We start from the raw sequence: 13,798 nt of genomic DNA on the forward strand, positions 1-13,798 counted from the left end.
ATTTTGTACAGCCCATGGGTCAAAGATAATGGGTGGGACAGCACTACCCTGCACCCTTTTCTGATACAATTACGTATCATCTCACTGGGCCTAATAACCCTCTTGGACCTAGACAGGAGTGGAGCTGATATTAAAGCCATCAGATGGTAGGGCTAGAGGCGATTTCTGGTAGATTCTACTGCACTCCCAGTTGGCTTTAACTCAATCACAAAACTGGCATCACTAATGTGTATTATGACTGCATAAAAATCATCACAGACTTATCCTACAAAGGACAGAGCAGGTTCTGGATCAAGAATTTCTGATCGTCTTTATGTCCAGTTATGGCTGTGTTTGTGACAGGCTGCTCATATATAATCTGAAGGCTAGCACGACGGTTGTCCCTTGCTATATCCATGAACTGAAGTATCATCTTTTTCAGTCCCCTACATCGTGTGTAGTGGACATCAAGTTTCCTTTGAAAATCTCTCTTATCGAAGCAAGGGGCAACAGATGAAGTGTCCTTGCAAGTGTTCAAACCATATGAACTCTAAACCCCTTCTGAGGCACTTCCTCCTCAGGACCTCTTCCAAAGCACCCATTATGCTCTTCAATATTTTATTAAATCCTTTTACAAACCTATTGGTCTGGGGATGGTAGGACATAGAGAAGTGCAGCTCACCTTGCACTTATTATGCACAGCCTTCACAAATGTACAGATGAGGTTGTTTGTCTGTAAGCAATCACCATCCTGGTAAATCTGAGACAGTTGAATATTCATGTAGATCTTCATTAAAGTGCCTTGGTCACAACAGGAACAGTAGTGCTCCACAAGGCCACAATCTCTACATATCAGGGACATGCTCCACAATAACAGTAAAGTATTTGTTACAAGAGGTTGGTATGAGTTTCAGGAGACCAACAATGGTGATACCTACCCTTTCAAAGGAAGCTCCACCCCTGGATCCCTTGACTGCTCTCTTAACTTCTCACTATACAGGCTCATGGGTTTGAAGGAGCTAATAAGAAAAACACACCAAGACCTTGGAGAAGAATTGAAAAGATTCATACATTGATTGCTAAGACTTCTGCCAGCAACACCCAGCCACCAATATCTACTATTAGACAACAAAATACCAAATTCACTGAGGTACCTAAACATCAGTGGATGCTACCAGACACTCACAGAGCAACAAACACTCTCACATACCCTACTGGAAAGGCATCCAGGAAGAGCACAAACCCAGTACTGTAACCTGACTGTAGCATAAGTCTGGACGTTCTCTGTAAAACAAAGCATAGAGTGTAAAGCTTCGCAAGAATGATAGTGTGTGACTGTATTTTGAAGTTTGTGTGTAGACTAGACGGCATGTATGGAACCACAGGCCTGTCATAAGTGGCATGCAAGAGACCACTAACTCACTGTCACTGATTGGTGGCCTTTCATGTCCCTTTGGAGTAAGGAAAGTCACTGGACCTTGCCCGTAAGCCTAAAAATTCTCCATGGGTAACTAGTGATCTGGAGGATCAGTGTTATCAAGCAAGGCATATGTCAGGTCAGGATCATCGCTTGCTGCAGCATGCAAGAAGTGAAGCAGGCATTAAATTACGAGCCTGCAGCAGGTGTGACACGTGCACCGAAGAGGAGGTCACATCTCACACTCTTCTTTCCGCAGGAAACACGTATTCGTGCGACAGACAAAGATCCAAAGATCAAGCACCAAAGAATGTCCATCACCAACCGCTACGGAGGAGACGAGGTTACGCACACGCTGCTCGCGGAGAGCCGCGCCGACATGCAGCGCTGGATGGAGGCCTTCTGGCAGCACTTCTACGACATGAGTGAGTATCAGTGGCACGAGTGAGTCCTTAGGAGAAGTCTGTACAATGTAACTAAGGGGTAACTATGTACAACATGAGTAAGCTCTATGACAGGAGTAAGCCCCTATGTATAATTGCTACAATGTAAATACCTGCACAGGAATAAGCCGTTGCAGCTTGATTAAATGTCTGGTACCGATGTAATCCCTTAAGAGAAATGCAAACAACTGAATTACCACAGAAGTAAACTCATAAGGTAAATCCTTTTGACTTGAGTAGATCAGTTCATCAGGAGTAAGTAGTCACGGATGTATGACATTGCAACGCATGTTATTACAACGCATGCCTTTACGGCGCAAGTTTTACAACGCAACTTTTACAACGACTTGCGTTGGGGGGCGCTGGATAGTGAATAGTTTAATTTACTATTCCAACTCCGGTCCCCGTGGATAGTAGGGATGGTGTTGGAAACTATTCCCTATCCTAGAGCGCCCCCCAGTGCAAGTCGTTGTAAAAGTTGCTTTGTAACGGTTGCGTCGTAAAGGTACTTCGTTGTAACAGTTGCGTTGTAAAGGATGTTTACCGTACTCACAAAATGTACCTGGATTTAAGTAAGCACTTAGCAGTAAATAGTAGCAACAGAAGTAAGTGCTTATGTTTGAGCAGCTATTCAAAAAGCAAATTGCTATTGCTTGAATAAATCATATGTTGTGAGTAGGAATCTGCGAAGCGTGGTAAGGGGTAGGGTGAGAACTACCTATGATATGAGTAGATCTGAACCTTGAGGAAGTAGCAGTAGTATGAGTAAATACCTGCAAGATAATTCATTAGTCTTAAGTGTTGAATTTGATCTTTTATTTCACGCTGTTGTTGTAATCTCTTGCTTGGGTCTCGCTAGCTAAGAGTTGGGTATGGATTTTGGACTCCGCACACCACCAGCGTTCGCCTGTGCTCTGGGGGCCAGTATTGGTCAATGGGGATACACAGTAACGTACAGAACTTGTTGACTATATCATTAAACGAACAGTGGTCCTGCCACAACACACTTTGCAAACTTGAACTTTTTCTACCCCCTTCTACCGTGGGATTACACTAAATGTTTGCATCATTCAGTCTAAACACATAATCAAGAAAAGAGGTAAAAATGAATTGTGTTACTCAGGACACATTTGAACTTTATATATTAGAAAATCATATGTTAATTTAAAACAGGACAAATACAGAGAGTAAGTGAAACATGGAATACAGTGTGAATTATACATCAATCACAGCACAACATACATAAATTATTCACATAACAAACAATTACATATAAACCTAGCGTGAAAACATAATAATATTCTCAGAATGACCTAAGGATATATTTCTTCTTATTTGTAATGGTCAGAGTGGACTAGTGCTTTTGATTGGCTGTCGACGTTTCGACCCTTTTAATATTGTGCAAAATGAAAAGCATCAAACTAGGGTCTTCTTCAGGACAATGAAAGAATAGTCTGTGTATAGCCATTGGATTTGTGGTCCCCAAGGAAATCCAATGGTTGATGTGAGGGCTAGTCAATTACTTCCTCATAGAGCTCATGAATAGCTCCCGATTAGGTTGAAGCGAAAAGGAGGGGGGGGGGGCGGACACAGCGTGCTCTCACACCACCTCTTGCGTCATGTGCACAGAGAGATCCGATAGTTGCAGAAAAAGGTAGGGGCAGCCTGCCTCCTTACATGTGGCCAAATCCGTTTCTGTTAAGCGATTGGCACAGAAACCATCTCCGGCATCAGGGCTCGGAGTCGTCACTAGGTTAACGAGATGGACCTATATATATATATTTGAGATCTTGCTTTGTGTGGGGCAATCAATGAAGAACTTGCTTGTTCTGGGGCAGTAGAGAGAGAGCCTGCTGCGTCAGCTGTATGTTTGCTCTCTGGATGTACACATCTTTGCTAAGGTCCCTCACCTTCCTCCTTCTCCTTGACCGCAGGCCAGTGGAAGCAGTGCTGCGATGAAGTGATGAAGATCGAAGGACCGTCGCCGCGGAAACCCCCGAACATGCTCTCCAAGCAGGGCTCCCTGTACCATGAGATGGGTAAGTCACTTCCCCTAGGACAGGTATTTGTGGGAAACCAGCCCCTAAGGTGCCTTAGGGACAGGCGGGAGGTCGCCCTTTACCATGAGATGGGTAGGTTACTGTCCCTGGGACAGGTCGCTGTGGGGAGCCGGCTCCTCGGGGGCCATCGGGACAGGCGAGAGGCCTCCCTTTACCAGCAGATGGGTAAGCCTCTGTCCCGGGGTCAGGTCTTTGTGGGCAGCCGGCTCATCAGGGGCCATCAGGACAGGCAGGAAGTCCTTTGCTTAGGGAAGCAGCTGTGCTTGATCCCCTGGTGGGCATGAGTGGGTTGTGCGGGTGGTGCCATGGGTGACTCGGCTTTAGATTTCAGAGCTCTACATGCACCATCTTGTGTTTCCATCTTTGTCATCTCTGATCATGAATGAAGACAGTGGGTGTGGCTGCGGTGCTCCATACTGCCTCTGGAATCATGGTAACGCCTGCAGTACCCCACCCTCTCGGACATATTTTTGACAAACAGACACAGTGGGCCACAGAAACATGTAAACACTTGATCAACCCAGTCTCTATAAGCATGAACATGGCATGCGCCTGGAGTCTGTGAGCTCCTCCTGTCCTTCATGTATCTGCCCTGGGCACAATGCCAGCCCCTGGAGTCTGTGAGACCCTGCTCCATGTATCTCCTCCTGCTCAGCGCACTCAGCTCTGTCCCCACTGCCCTCTGTAGCGCCTCCTGCTCAGCGCACTCAGCTCTGTCCCCACTGTCCTCTGTAGCGCCTCCTGCTCAGCGCACTCAGCTCTGTTCCCACTGCCCTCTGTAGCGCCTCCTGCTCAGCGCACTCAGCTCTGTCCCACTGCCCTCTGTAGCGCCTCCTGCTCAGCGCACTCAGCTCTGTCCCACTGCCCTCTGTAGCGCCTCCTGCTCAGCGCACTCAGCTCTGTCCCCACTGCCCTCTGTAGCGCCTCCTGCTCAGCGCACTCAGCTCTGTCCCACTGCCCTCTGTAGCGCCTCCTGCTCAGCGCACTCAGCTCTGTCCCACTGCCCTCTGTAGCGCCTCCTGCTCAGCGCACTCAGCTCTGTCCCACTGCCCTCTGTAGCGCCTCCTGCTCAGCGCACTCAGCTCTGTTCCCACTGCCCTCTGTAGCGCACTCAGCTCTGTCCCCACTGCCCTCTGTAGCGCCTCCTGCTCAGCGCACTCAGCTCTGTTCTCACAGCCCTCTGTAGCGCCTCCTACTCAGCGCACTCAACTCTGTCCACACAGCCCTCTGTAGCGCCTCCTACTCAGCGCACTCAGCTCTGTCCCCAGAGCCCTCTGTAGCGCCTCCTGCTCAGCGCACTCAGCTCTGTCCTCACAGCCCTCTGTAGCGCCTCCTGCTCAGCGCACTCAACTCTGTCCCCACAGCCCTCTGTAGCGCCTCCTACTCAGCGCACTCAGCTCTGTCCCCACTGCCCTCTGTAGCGCCTCCTGCTCAGCGCACTCAGCTCTGTCCCCACTGCCTTCTGTAGCGCCTCCTGCTCAGCGCACTCAGCTCTGTCCCCACTGCCCTCTGTAGCACCTCCTGCTCAGCGCACTCAACTCTGTCCCCACAGCCCTCTGTAGCCCCTCCTGCTCAGCGCACTCAACTCTGTCCCCACTGCCCTCTGTAGTGCCTCCTGCTCAGCGCACTCAGCTCTGTCCCCACTGCCCTCTGTAGCGCCTCCTGCTCAGCGCACTCAGCTCTGTCCCCACTGCCCTCTGTAGCACCTCCTGCTCAGCGCACTCAACTCTGTCCTCACAGCCCTCTGTAGCGCCTCCTGCTCAGCGCACTCAGCTCTGTACCCATTGCCCTCTGTTGCGCCTCCTGCTCAGCGCACTCAGCTCTGTCCCCACAGCCCTCTGTAGCGCCTCCTGCTCAGCGCACTCAGCTCTGTCCCCACTGCCCTCTGTAGCGCCTCCGGCTCATCGCACTCAGCTCTGTCCCCACTGCCCTCTGTAGCGCCTCCTGCTCAGCGCACTCAGCTCTGTCCCCACTGCCCTCTGTAGCGCCTCCTGCTCAGCGCACTCAGCTCTGTCCCCACTGCCCTCTGTAGCGCCTCCTGCTCAGCGCACTCAGCTCTGTCCCCACTGCCATCTGTAGCACCTCTTGCTCAGCGCCCTGTTAGCTCCTGCTTCCTCAGCCAGCTGTCTTCGCAGCCCTAAATAGCGCCTCTTTCTGCACTCTCAGCTCGTTCTTCCTCAGCCAGACCTGTCCGCCCAGCCCTTTATTTTTTTATTTTTAAAAGATTTAAATAGCGCTGGCTAGACCCAGAGGTATCAGAGCGCTTTACATGAGAAGATAATATAAAGCAAACATGGCATACAAGTAGATAAAAAGATAATGAAGCAACATGTGAAATATACAAATCAAAATGAATATACAGGTGCAAGAGCTATAACAGATCAAGTAATTAGACAGATGATGTTGGGGAAATGGACAAATATTACTGGACACAAATAACATGGTGATTGGAGATCAGGGGCAGGTTATAGGTTAGGGACCCCAATAAGAATTGGGCCAAACATGTCAAACAAGTAGATAAAAGATAATGAAAACAACATGCAAAGTTTACAAAATTAAATAGATAAACAGGGGCAAGATCTATACATATCAAGTCATTAGGTAGCTGATGATTAGGAAATGGACAAATATTATTGGGCTAAAAATACATGGTGATTGGAGATCAGGCGCAGGTCACAGGTTAAGACCCCCAATAATAATTGAGGAGGTGGATTTCGAGGCCTTTGTGAAGCTGGGATAGGAGGGGTTACAGCGCAGGTTTTTTGGGAGGGCATTCCAGATGATGGGGCATTACCACAGAAGGAGCGTGATTGTGTGGATTTCTTTTTATGCAGTGGTGGGATTAGAAGGAGGGTGTTGGTGCTTCTCAGAGGTCGTGTGGTGCCCGCAATGAGGAGCTTCTTGGAGAGGTACTCTGGAGTGTTTTGGTGGAGGGCTTTATGAGTAATGCGGGCAGTTCTGTAAGCAGACCTGCCTTCGATAGCGAGCCGTTTAAGTGATTTGAGAGCTGGGGATATATGATCGAAGCGTTTGCAGTTGGTGATGAGCCTGGCTGAAGGTTGAGCACAGCTCTGATTGGAGCAAGGTGGACCTTTGGGATTCCGTTGAGGATGGCGTTACCATAGTCAATACGTGAAAGGACAAGTGACTGAACTACAAGTTTAAAATCAGCGGTGGGTATAAAGGGTTTAATTTTCTTGAGGTGACGGAGAGTGAAGAGGGCTCCTTTAGCAGAGTTTTTGATGTGGACGTTAAGGGTTAGGGTGTTGTCGATAGAAATACCAAGAGATTTGACGGAGTTGGACAGGGTGAGTGAGCAGTTGAGTGCGTTAAGGTCAGAGATCCAGAATTGAACGGGGAGAGGGTTATTTTTAGGGGAGAAGAGAATGATTTCAGTTTTATTAGGGTTAAGTTTGAGATGATTGGAATGAAACCAGGTTTGGATCTTGGTGAGGGTCTAAGATGTCAGCATGAGTTTTAATCTTGTAATAGATTTGAGTGTCATCGGCGTGGAGGTGGTAGTTGATGCCAGCTTGTTTAAGAAAGAGGGTGAGGGGTTCCATAAAGTGGTTAAAGAGGGAGGGAGAGAGAATAGATCCTTGGGGGACTCCAAGGGAGACAGGAGTGGGGTTAGAAAGACATTTTTGAATTTTGATTTGCTGAGTTCGGTGTTGTAGGTAGGGGACAAACCATTTGTAGGCACTACCATTAAGGCCGAAACGGGTCCTAAACACATTACGTAGGGATAAATGGTTGACTGTACCGAAAGCTGCGGAGAGATCAAGGAGGATAAGAAGGCAGGTCTCGCCATTATCAAGTGAATGGTGGATGTCATCAATGACATGGAGCATTGCCGTTTCAGTGCTGCAGCCTTTCCTGAAGCCTGATTGAAAGGGGTCGAGTAGGTTGACGTTTTCGATGTGTTTGTCTAGTTGTAGTAGAACACATTTTTCAAGTTCCTTTGAGAAAAGGGGGAGGTTAGTGATGGGGCGGAGATGTTTTAGGTCATTGGGGTCACATTGGGGTTTTTGATTATGGGAGAGATTTGTCCAAGTTGAAGGGAAGTGGGGACACAGCCAGTGGAGAGAGAGGTGTTGATGATTGTGGTCCATTATGGGGTGATGAAGTACTTAAGGGCAGTGACAAGGTTAGAGGGTAAGGGGTTTTTCGTATGGGAGCACGGTTTATGATAACCCATTATTTGAAGGACTTCTGCCTCAGTCACGGGGAGGAAATTGAGCAAGAAGGCATTGTTCTTTAATTGTGAGTTAGGGGAGTTGGTTTCCAGAGATGTGGTAGGGGATAGGTGCGGGGGTGTGGTTAGGGGGGTGAGGAAGTAGGTGGGTGAGGAGAGGCGCTGGGGAGCGGTAGAATAGTGGGAGGAACAGAGAAGGGGTCAACTGGTCGAGGGGATGTGGAGTAGACATTAGAGGTGAGGACTGGATTGCATTGGGAGTTGGAGGGGAGCTCTGTGGAAAGGAAGAATTGATCAATTTTGGCTATTTTTTCCGACAAGAAGTGGGAAATTTCTTCACACCTGGCTGAGGAGGCGATGAGATTTGGAGGAGCGGGGGAAGTTTGGTTTCGAATGATTTTGAAGAGTTCCCTAGGTCTGTTTTTGGCACGATCAAGTTGAGTGCGGAAGAAGGCTGCCTCTTCCTTGAAGATATGTTTTTGTACGTGGATCAAGCTCCTTTTTCCTCAGCTAGAGCTGTACGCCCAGCCCTAATTAGCGCTTCTGCTCAGTGCACTCTCAGCTCTTGCTCTTGCAGCCCTCTGTAGCGCCTCCTGCTCAACGCCCTGTTAGCTCCTGCTTCCTCAGCCAGCTCTGTCCCCATAACGCTCTGTAGCTCCTCCTGCTTAGCACTATTAGCTCCTGCTTCATCAGCTAGGTGTGTCCCCACAGCCCCGTGTAGCTCCTCCTCCTCAGCGCCCTGTTAGCTCCTGCTTCCTCAGCCAGGAATATCCCCACAGCCCTCTATAGAGCCTCCTGATCAGCACACTGTTAGCTCCTGGTTCCTCAGCCAGCTCTAGTGCAGTTAAGAAGTTTAAATATGACTGTGAGAAGGCAATGCGCTCTGTGTTCTAGCATGAAGCATGAGTCTACCTCCTCCTGTGGGATGAGAATTTCAGATCCGATTACGGGAAAGCAATGGGCTTTGTGTTCGAGCACAAAGTATGAGTCTACCTCCTCTTGTCGGTCGAAAAGTTCAGATACAAATGTGAAAAGGCAATGTGCTCTGTGTTTGAGCACAAAGTATGAGTCTACCTCCTCCTGTGGGTTGAGAAGTTCAGATATGATTACGGGAAGGCAATGAGATCTACGTTCGAGCACAAAGTATGAGTCTACCTCCTGCTGTGGGACGAGAAGTTCAGATACGATTACGGGAAGGCAATGGGCTTTGTGTTCGAGCACAAAGTATGAGTCTTCCTCCTCCTGTGGGTCGAGAAGTTCAGATACGACTGTGAAAAGGCAATGTGCTCTGTGTTTGAGCACAAAGTATGAGTCTACCTCCTCCTGTGGGTTGAGAAGTTCAGGTATGATTACGGGAAGGCAATGTGCTTTGTGTTCGAGCACAAAGTATGAGTCTCCTTCCTCCTGTTGGTTGAAAAGTTCAGGTATGATTACGGGAAGGCAATGTGCTTTGTGTTCAAGCACAAAGTATGAGTCTATCTCCTCTTGTGGGTCGAGAAGTTCAGTTACGACTGCGAAAAGGCAATGTGTTCTGTGTTCGAGCGCAAAGTACGAGTCTACCTCCTCCTGTGAGATGAGAAGTTCAGATACGATTACAGGAAGGCAATGTGCTTTGTGTTCGAGCACAAAGTATGATTCTACCTCATCCTGTGGGTCTAGAAGTTCAGATAGGACTGTGAAAAGGCAATGTGCTCTGTGTTCAAGCACAAAGTATGAGTCTAACTCCTCCTGTGGGACGAGAAGTTCAGAAACGATTACTGGAAGGCAATGTGCTTTGTGTTTGAGCACAAAGTATGAGTCTACTTCCTATTGTTGGTTGAAAAGTTCAGATACAATTGCAGGAAGGCAATGTGCTTTGTGTTCAAACGCAAAGTAGGAGTCTATCTCCTCTTTTGGGTCAAGAAGTTCAGATACGACTGTGAAAAGGCAATGCGTTCTGTGTTCGAGCACAAAATACGAGTCTACCTCCTCCTGTGGAATGAGAACTTCAGATACGATTACAGGAAGGCAATGTGCTTTGTGTTCGAGCACAAAGTATGATTCTACCTCATCCTGTGGGTTGAGAAGTTCAGATAGGACTGTGAAAAGGCAATGTGCTCTGTGTTTGAGCACAAAGTACAAGTCTACCTCCTCCTGTGGGACGAAAAGTTCAGATATGACTAGGAAAAGTCAATGTGCTCTGTGTTTGAGCGCAAAGTATGAGTCTACCTCCTCCTGTGGGTCGAGAAGTTCAGATACGACTGCGAAAAGGCAATGTTTTCTATATTTGAGCACACAGTATGAGTCTACCTCCTCCTGTGAGTTGAGAAGTTCAGATACGCTTACGGGAAGGCAATGTGCTTTGTGTTCGAGCACCAAGCATGAGTTTACCTTCTCCTGTGGGTGAAGAAGTTCAGATACGACTATGAGAAGACAATGTGCCCTGTGTTCGAGGGGAGGTGGTCATGCATTATGTGTCATAGCCCTCTCTCGACTTATGTTCTCTCTTAGTAATGATGGGACATTCAGAGTTCAGAACCTACAGCTCCAGGGTTATCTTCTGTGGTTCCCTCTAAATGCAGGTGTTTGATGGAATCCTTGTGTCCAGGAGTCAGGCACCGCTGAAGGTGGAATAACGTTGAGTTACCTCCCCAGGACCCTTGGGGTGGAGACTGTTGATAGGATGCTGGAGCTCTAGATGGAGATGTCACCTCTAGAGCTGTGTTGATGCCTTGAAAGAGATCACACAAGGCTGATACTAATCTTGATCCACTTCTCTGATTCAAGATGACCGACTCTCTGACTTATCCATGTCATGGGAAAAAACAAGACATAGTATATGGTCTTCTGGCAGATCAATGGGGCCCTGATGAAGGCTGAACAGGTGGTAGAATGTAGGACCCTGAGGTTCGGCAGCTGTGTTCTCAGCTCAGCAGAGGTGAAGAGGCTTCTCCAGGGCAGGGTCCTGGCCTCTTCTCAGGAGGTTGCACAGCGTTTGAAGCCTCACACCATTGCGCCCTAATGAGGATTTTACGCCCCGTGGGTGCGACACTCAGTGTTCTCTGGAGGGCGATGAAGTAAAATCCTTCAATGGTTTCTCTTACCCGGAGTATGTCAGTCATTTCTTGTGATATCTGATTCCTCTCGCCTGGGGCAGGTGTGCTGAGACTTGTTGCAGTCAGTGTTCAGTATATTGATTACAGCTTGCGAAGTTTACGTCGATCTAGTGTGCCTGTGTGCGTGCGTCAGTGTGCCCGTACCATCTCTTAGTTTTTCCTCTGATTATATTTAGCTGATAACTCCTTTCTACTAACTTCAACTGCCAATTGCATGTAGCTCATCTTTTCCGACTTGCGGGCCTATAACATCTCACTGTGTTTATATCTTTCTCTTTTCTGTGTTACCTCCTCCTGTCCTCTCGCCCCCCGCTTTACTGCGAGCTCCATTTTTTCTTTTTCCTCTGTTTGCTCTCACACTCTCCATTGTCTCATTATTTTCACTTGATGACCTATCATACACAACCCCTATCACCTCTTTTATGCACTTTCTTCACCCCCTCTGCTTGATTTTGCTTCTTCTGGCTTGCCTTGTCTGTCTCTTTCTGCGATCCCTCAGCCATCTCCGGCCCTTCACTTCCTACCTCTTCCTCCGAAGGCCTGCTGCTTCAGGATAACGCTGTCTCAGCTGAGATTCGGGCTCTGCTGTCAACTTATTACAGCGACAGGTGAAGTAACCTTTGTCCTTTTCCATGTTTGTTCATGATGTTGATAGGCGTGGGGTCGGTTTTTGTCGGGAGTGGCTGGTGTTGGTCCTCAGTAGGTTGAGGACACAAAGGTGAAAGTGCAAGTGCTGTGGCAAAGATAAGGAAGGAGCATGGAGGGACAGGATCTGCTTCAAAGATCCAGTCAACTTAAGTCATAGGAAGAAACATCTGACTGGAGGAGTCTGCACAAATCCAGCCATGTACAGGTTAAGAGTGATGGGGTGTCACAGGCTGGCATGTTTGTAGGCACTGGAGGCAAGGACCTCCAGGTTACACCGGAAATGGAGCCAACATTTGTGTAGGTGACTTCTAGAGTGAGCTGAAGGTTCAAGAATGGAATGAACACGTCAGTAGGTGACTTCTATATATATATGTATATATGTAAAATATATGTAAAAGCACATTGCTGAAATAATAGGTGATCATAAGTTTTGAATGACAAAACTTTCCATTACTTCTCCAGTCCATGTTCATTGAATAAAGTTTGTGAAACGCTGAGTACACGTGTTGCGTCATTGCCATACACGGCGGCAGCCACAGGAACTGAATAAGAAAAAGTCCGATAAACTGTGACTGCAAACGGATCACTGACATAATATCGAGGGATATAATATTGACTAGCAAAAATATCGGCGAAAAAATATCGACAGACAGAATATCGACTTTGTATCTAAAAACAGGTAAGTACAAAAATATCGAGTAAAAATATCGTTTACAAAAATATAGTTTATAAAAATATCGGCTTTATTAAAAACAATGTTAAATTAAATTAATATTAAAAATTAATTACTAAAATATACTTAACAATACCTAAATTACCTTATAATAATAAAATAATTAATTAAAGTTATACATTTGTTTTTTTACAATCATATTTGTTAAAACATATATATATAGTAACATAATATGATACAAAAATATCCAATAATATTACCGTACGATAGCGGAAGTGTAAAAATTACTATTCCCACTCCAGAGAGTGCAACAGTAGGTAAGGCGCTGGATAGCGTAGAGGTAAAAATTACTATTCCCACTCCAGAGAGTGCAACAGTAGGGAAAGCGTTGGATAGCGTAGGGGTACAAATTACTATTCCCACTCCAGAGAGTGCAACAGTAGAGAAAGGGTTGGATAGCGTAGGGGTAAAAATTAATATCCCCACTCCAGAGAGTGCAACAGTAGAGAAAGGGTTGGATAGCGTAGGGGTAAAAATTACTATTCCCACTCCAGAGAGTGCAACAGTAGGGAAAGCGTTGGATAGCATAGGGGTAAAAATTACTATTCCCACTCCAGTGAGTGCAACAATAGGGAAAGTAGATACTTCATATATTATTTAAAAATATATATATATTAATATCTATAAAAAAATTAATTAAAAGTAATTACCAATTTAATATAATATAATAATTAATTAATTACAAATACTAATTTAAATTAATCATTACAATTAGTTATCTATTAATACTAATTAATTACAAATTAACAATTAATTATTTAGTAATTAAAAAGTTACTTAACAATTAAAATCTAATAAATACCAACAAACAAATTAACATATGTAATTAGTTATAATTAAATTACTTCCCACCCTATTCCCCTATAAACCCACAACCCACTACAGAAAATAAATTAGTAAAATTACCATAATTATCAATTAATTAATTTAATAAAATTAATTGTCAATTAAAATGTAATTAATTACCAAATAACAATTATTTAACAATTAATTAAAAATAAAAACGAATACATAAATTAACATATTTAACTAATTATAATTAAATTACTTCCCACCCTATTCCCCTATAAACCCACAACCCGATACAGAAATTAAATTAGTTAAATTAACATAATTATCAATTAATCAATTAAATACAATTAATTGGCAATTAAAATTTAATTAATTACAAAATACAAATTAATTAACAATTAATTATGAACAAATACCAATAAATAAATGTACATAT

General features: G+C 45.7%; 1 protein-coding gene across 1 annotated transcript in view; it reads left to right on the forward strand.

Annotated features, from left to right (window-relative positions):
• Positions 1 to 13,798, forward strand: part of RTKN (rhotekin) — a 210,953-nt gene that overhangs the window by 192,169 nt on the left and 4,986 nt on the right. The window contains exons 9-10 of the mRNA XM_078678794.1: positions 1,656 to 1,821; positions 3,774 to 3,878. Coding sequence (XP_078534920.1) covers positions 1,656 to 1,821; positions 3,774 to 3,878 — 271 coding nt within the window. The remainder of the gene's footprint in view (positions 1 to 1,655; positions 1,822 to 3,773; positions 3,879 to 13,798) is intronic.

The sequence above is a fragment of the Lissotriton helveticus genome, chromosome 2_2, assembly GCF_964261635.1.
Source record: "Lissotriton helveticus chromosome 2_2, aLisHel1.1, whole genome shotgun sequence".
Taxonomy (NCBI): Eukaryota; Metazoa; Chordata; class Amphibia; order Caudata; family Salamandridae; genus Lissotriton; species Lissotriton helveticus.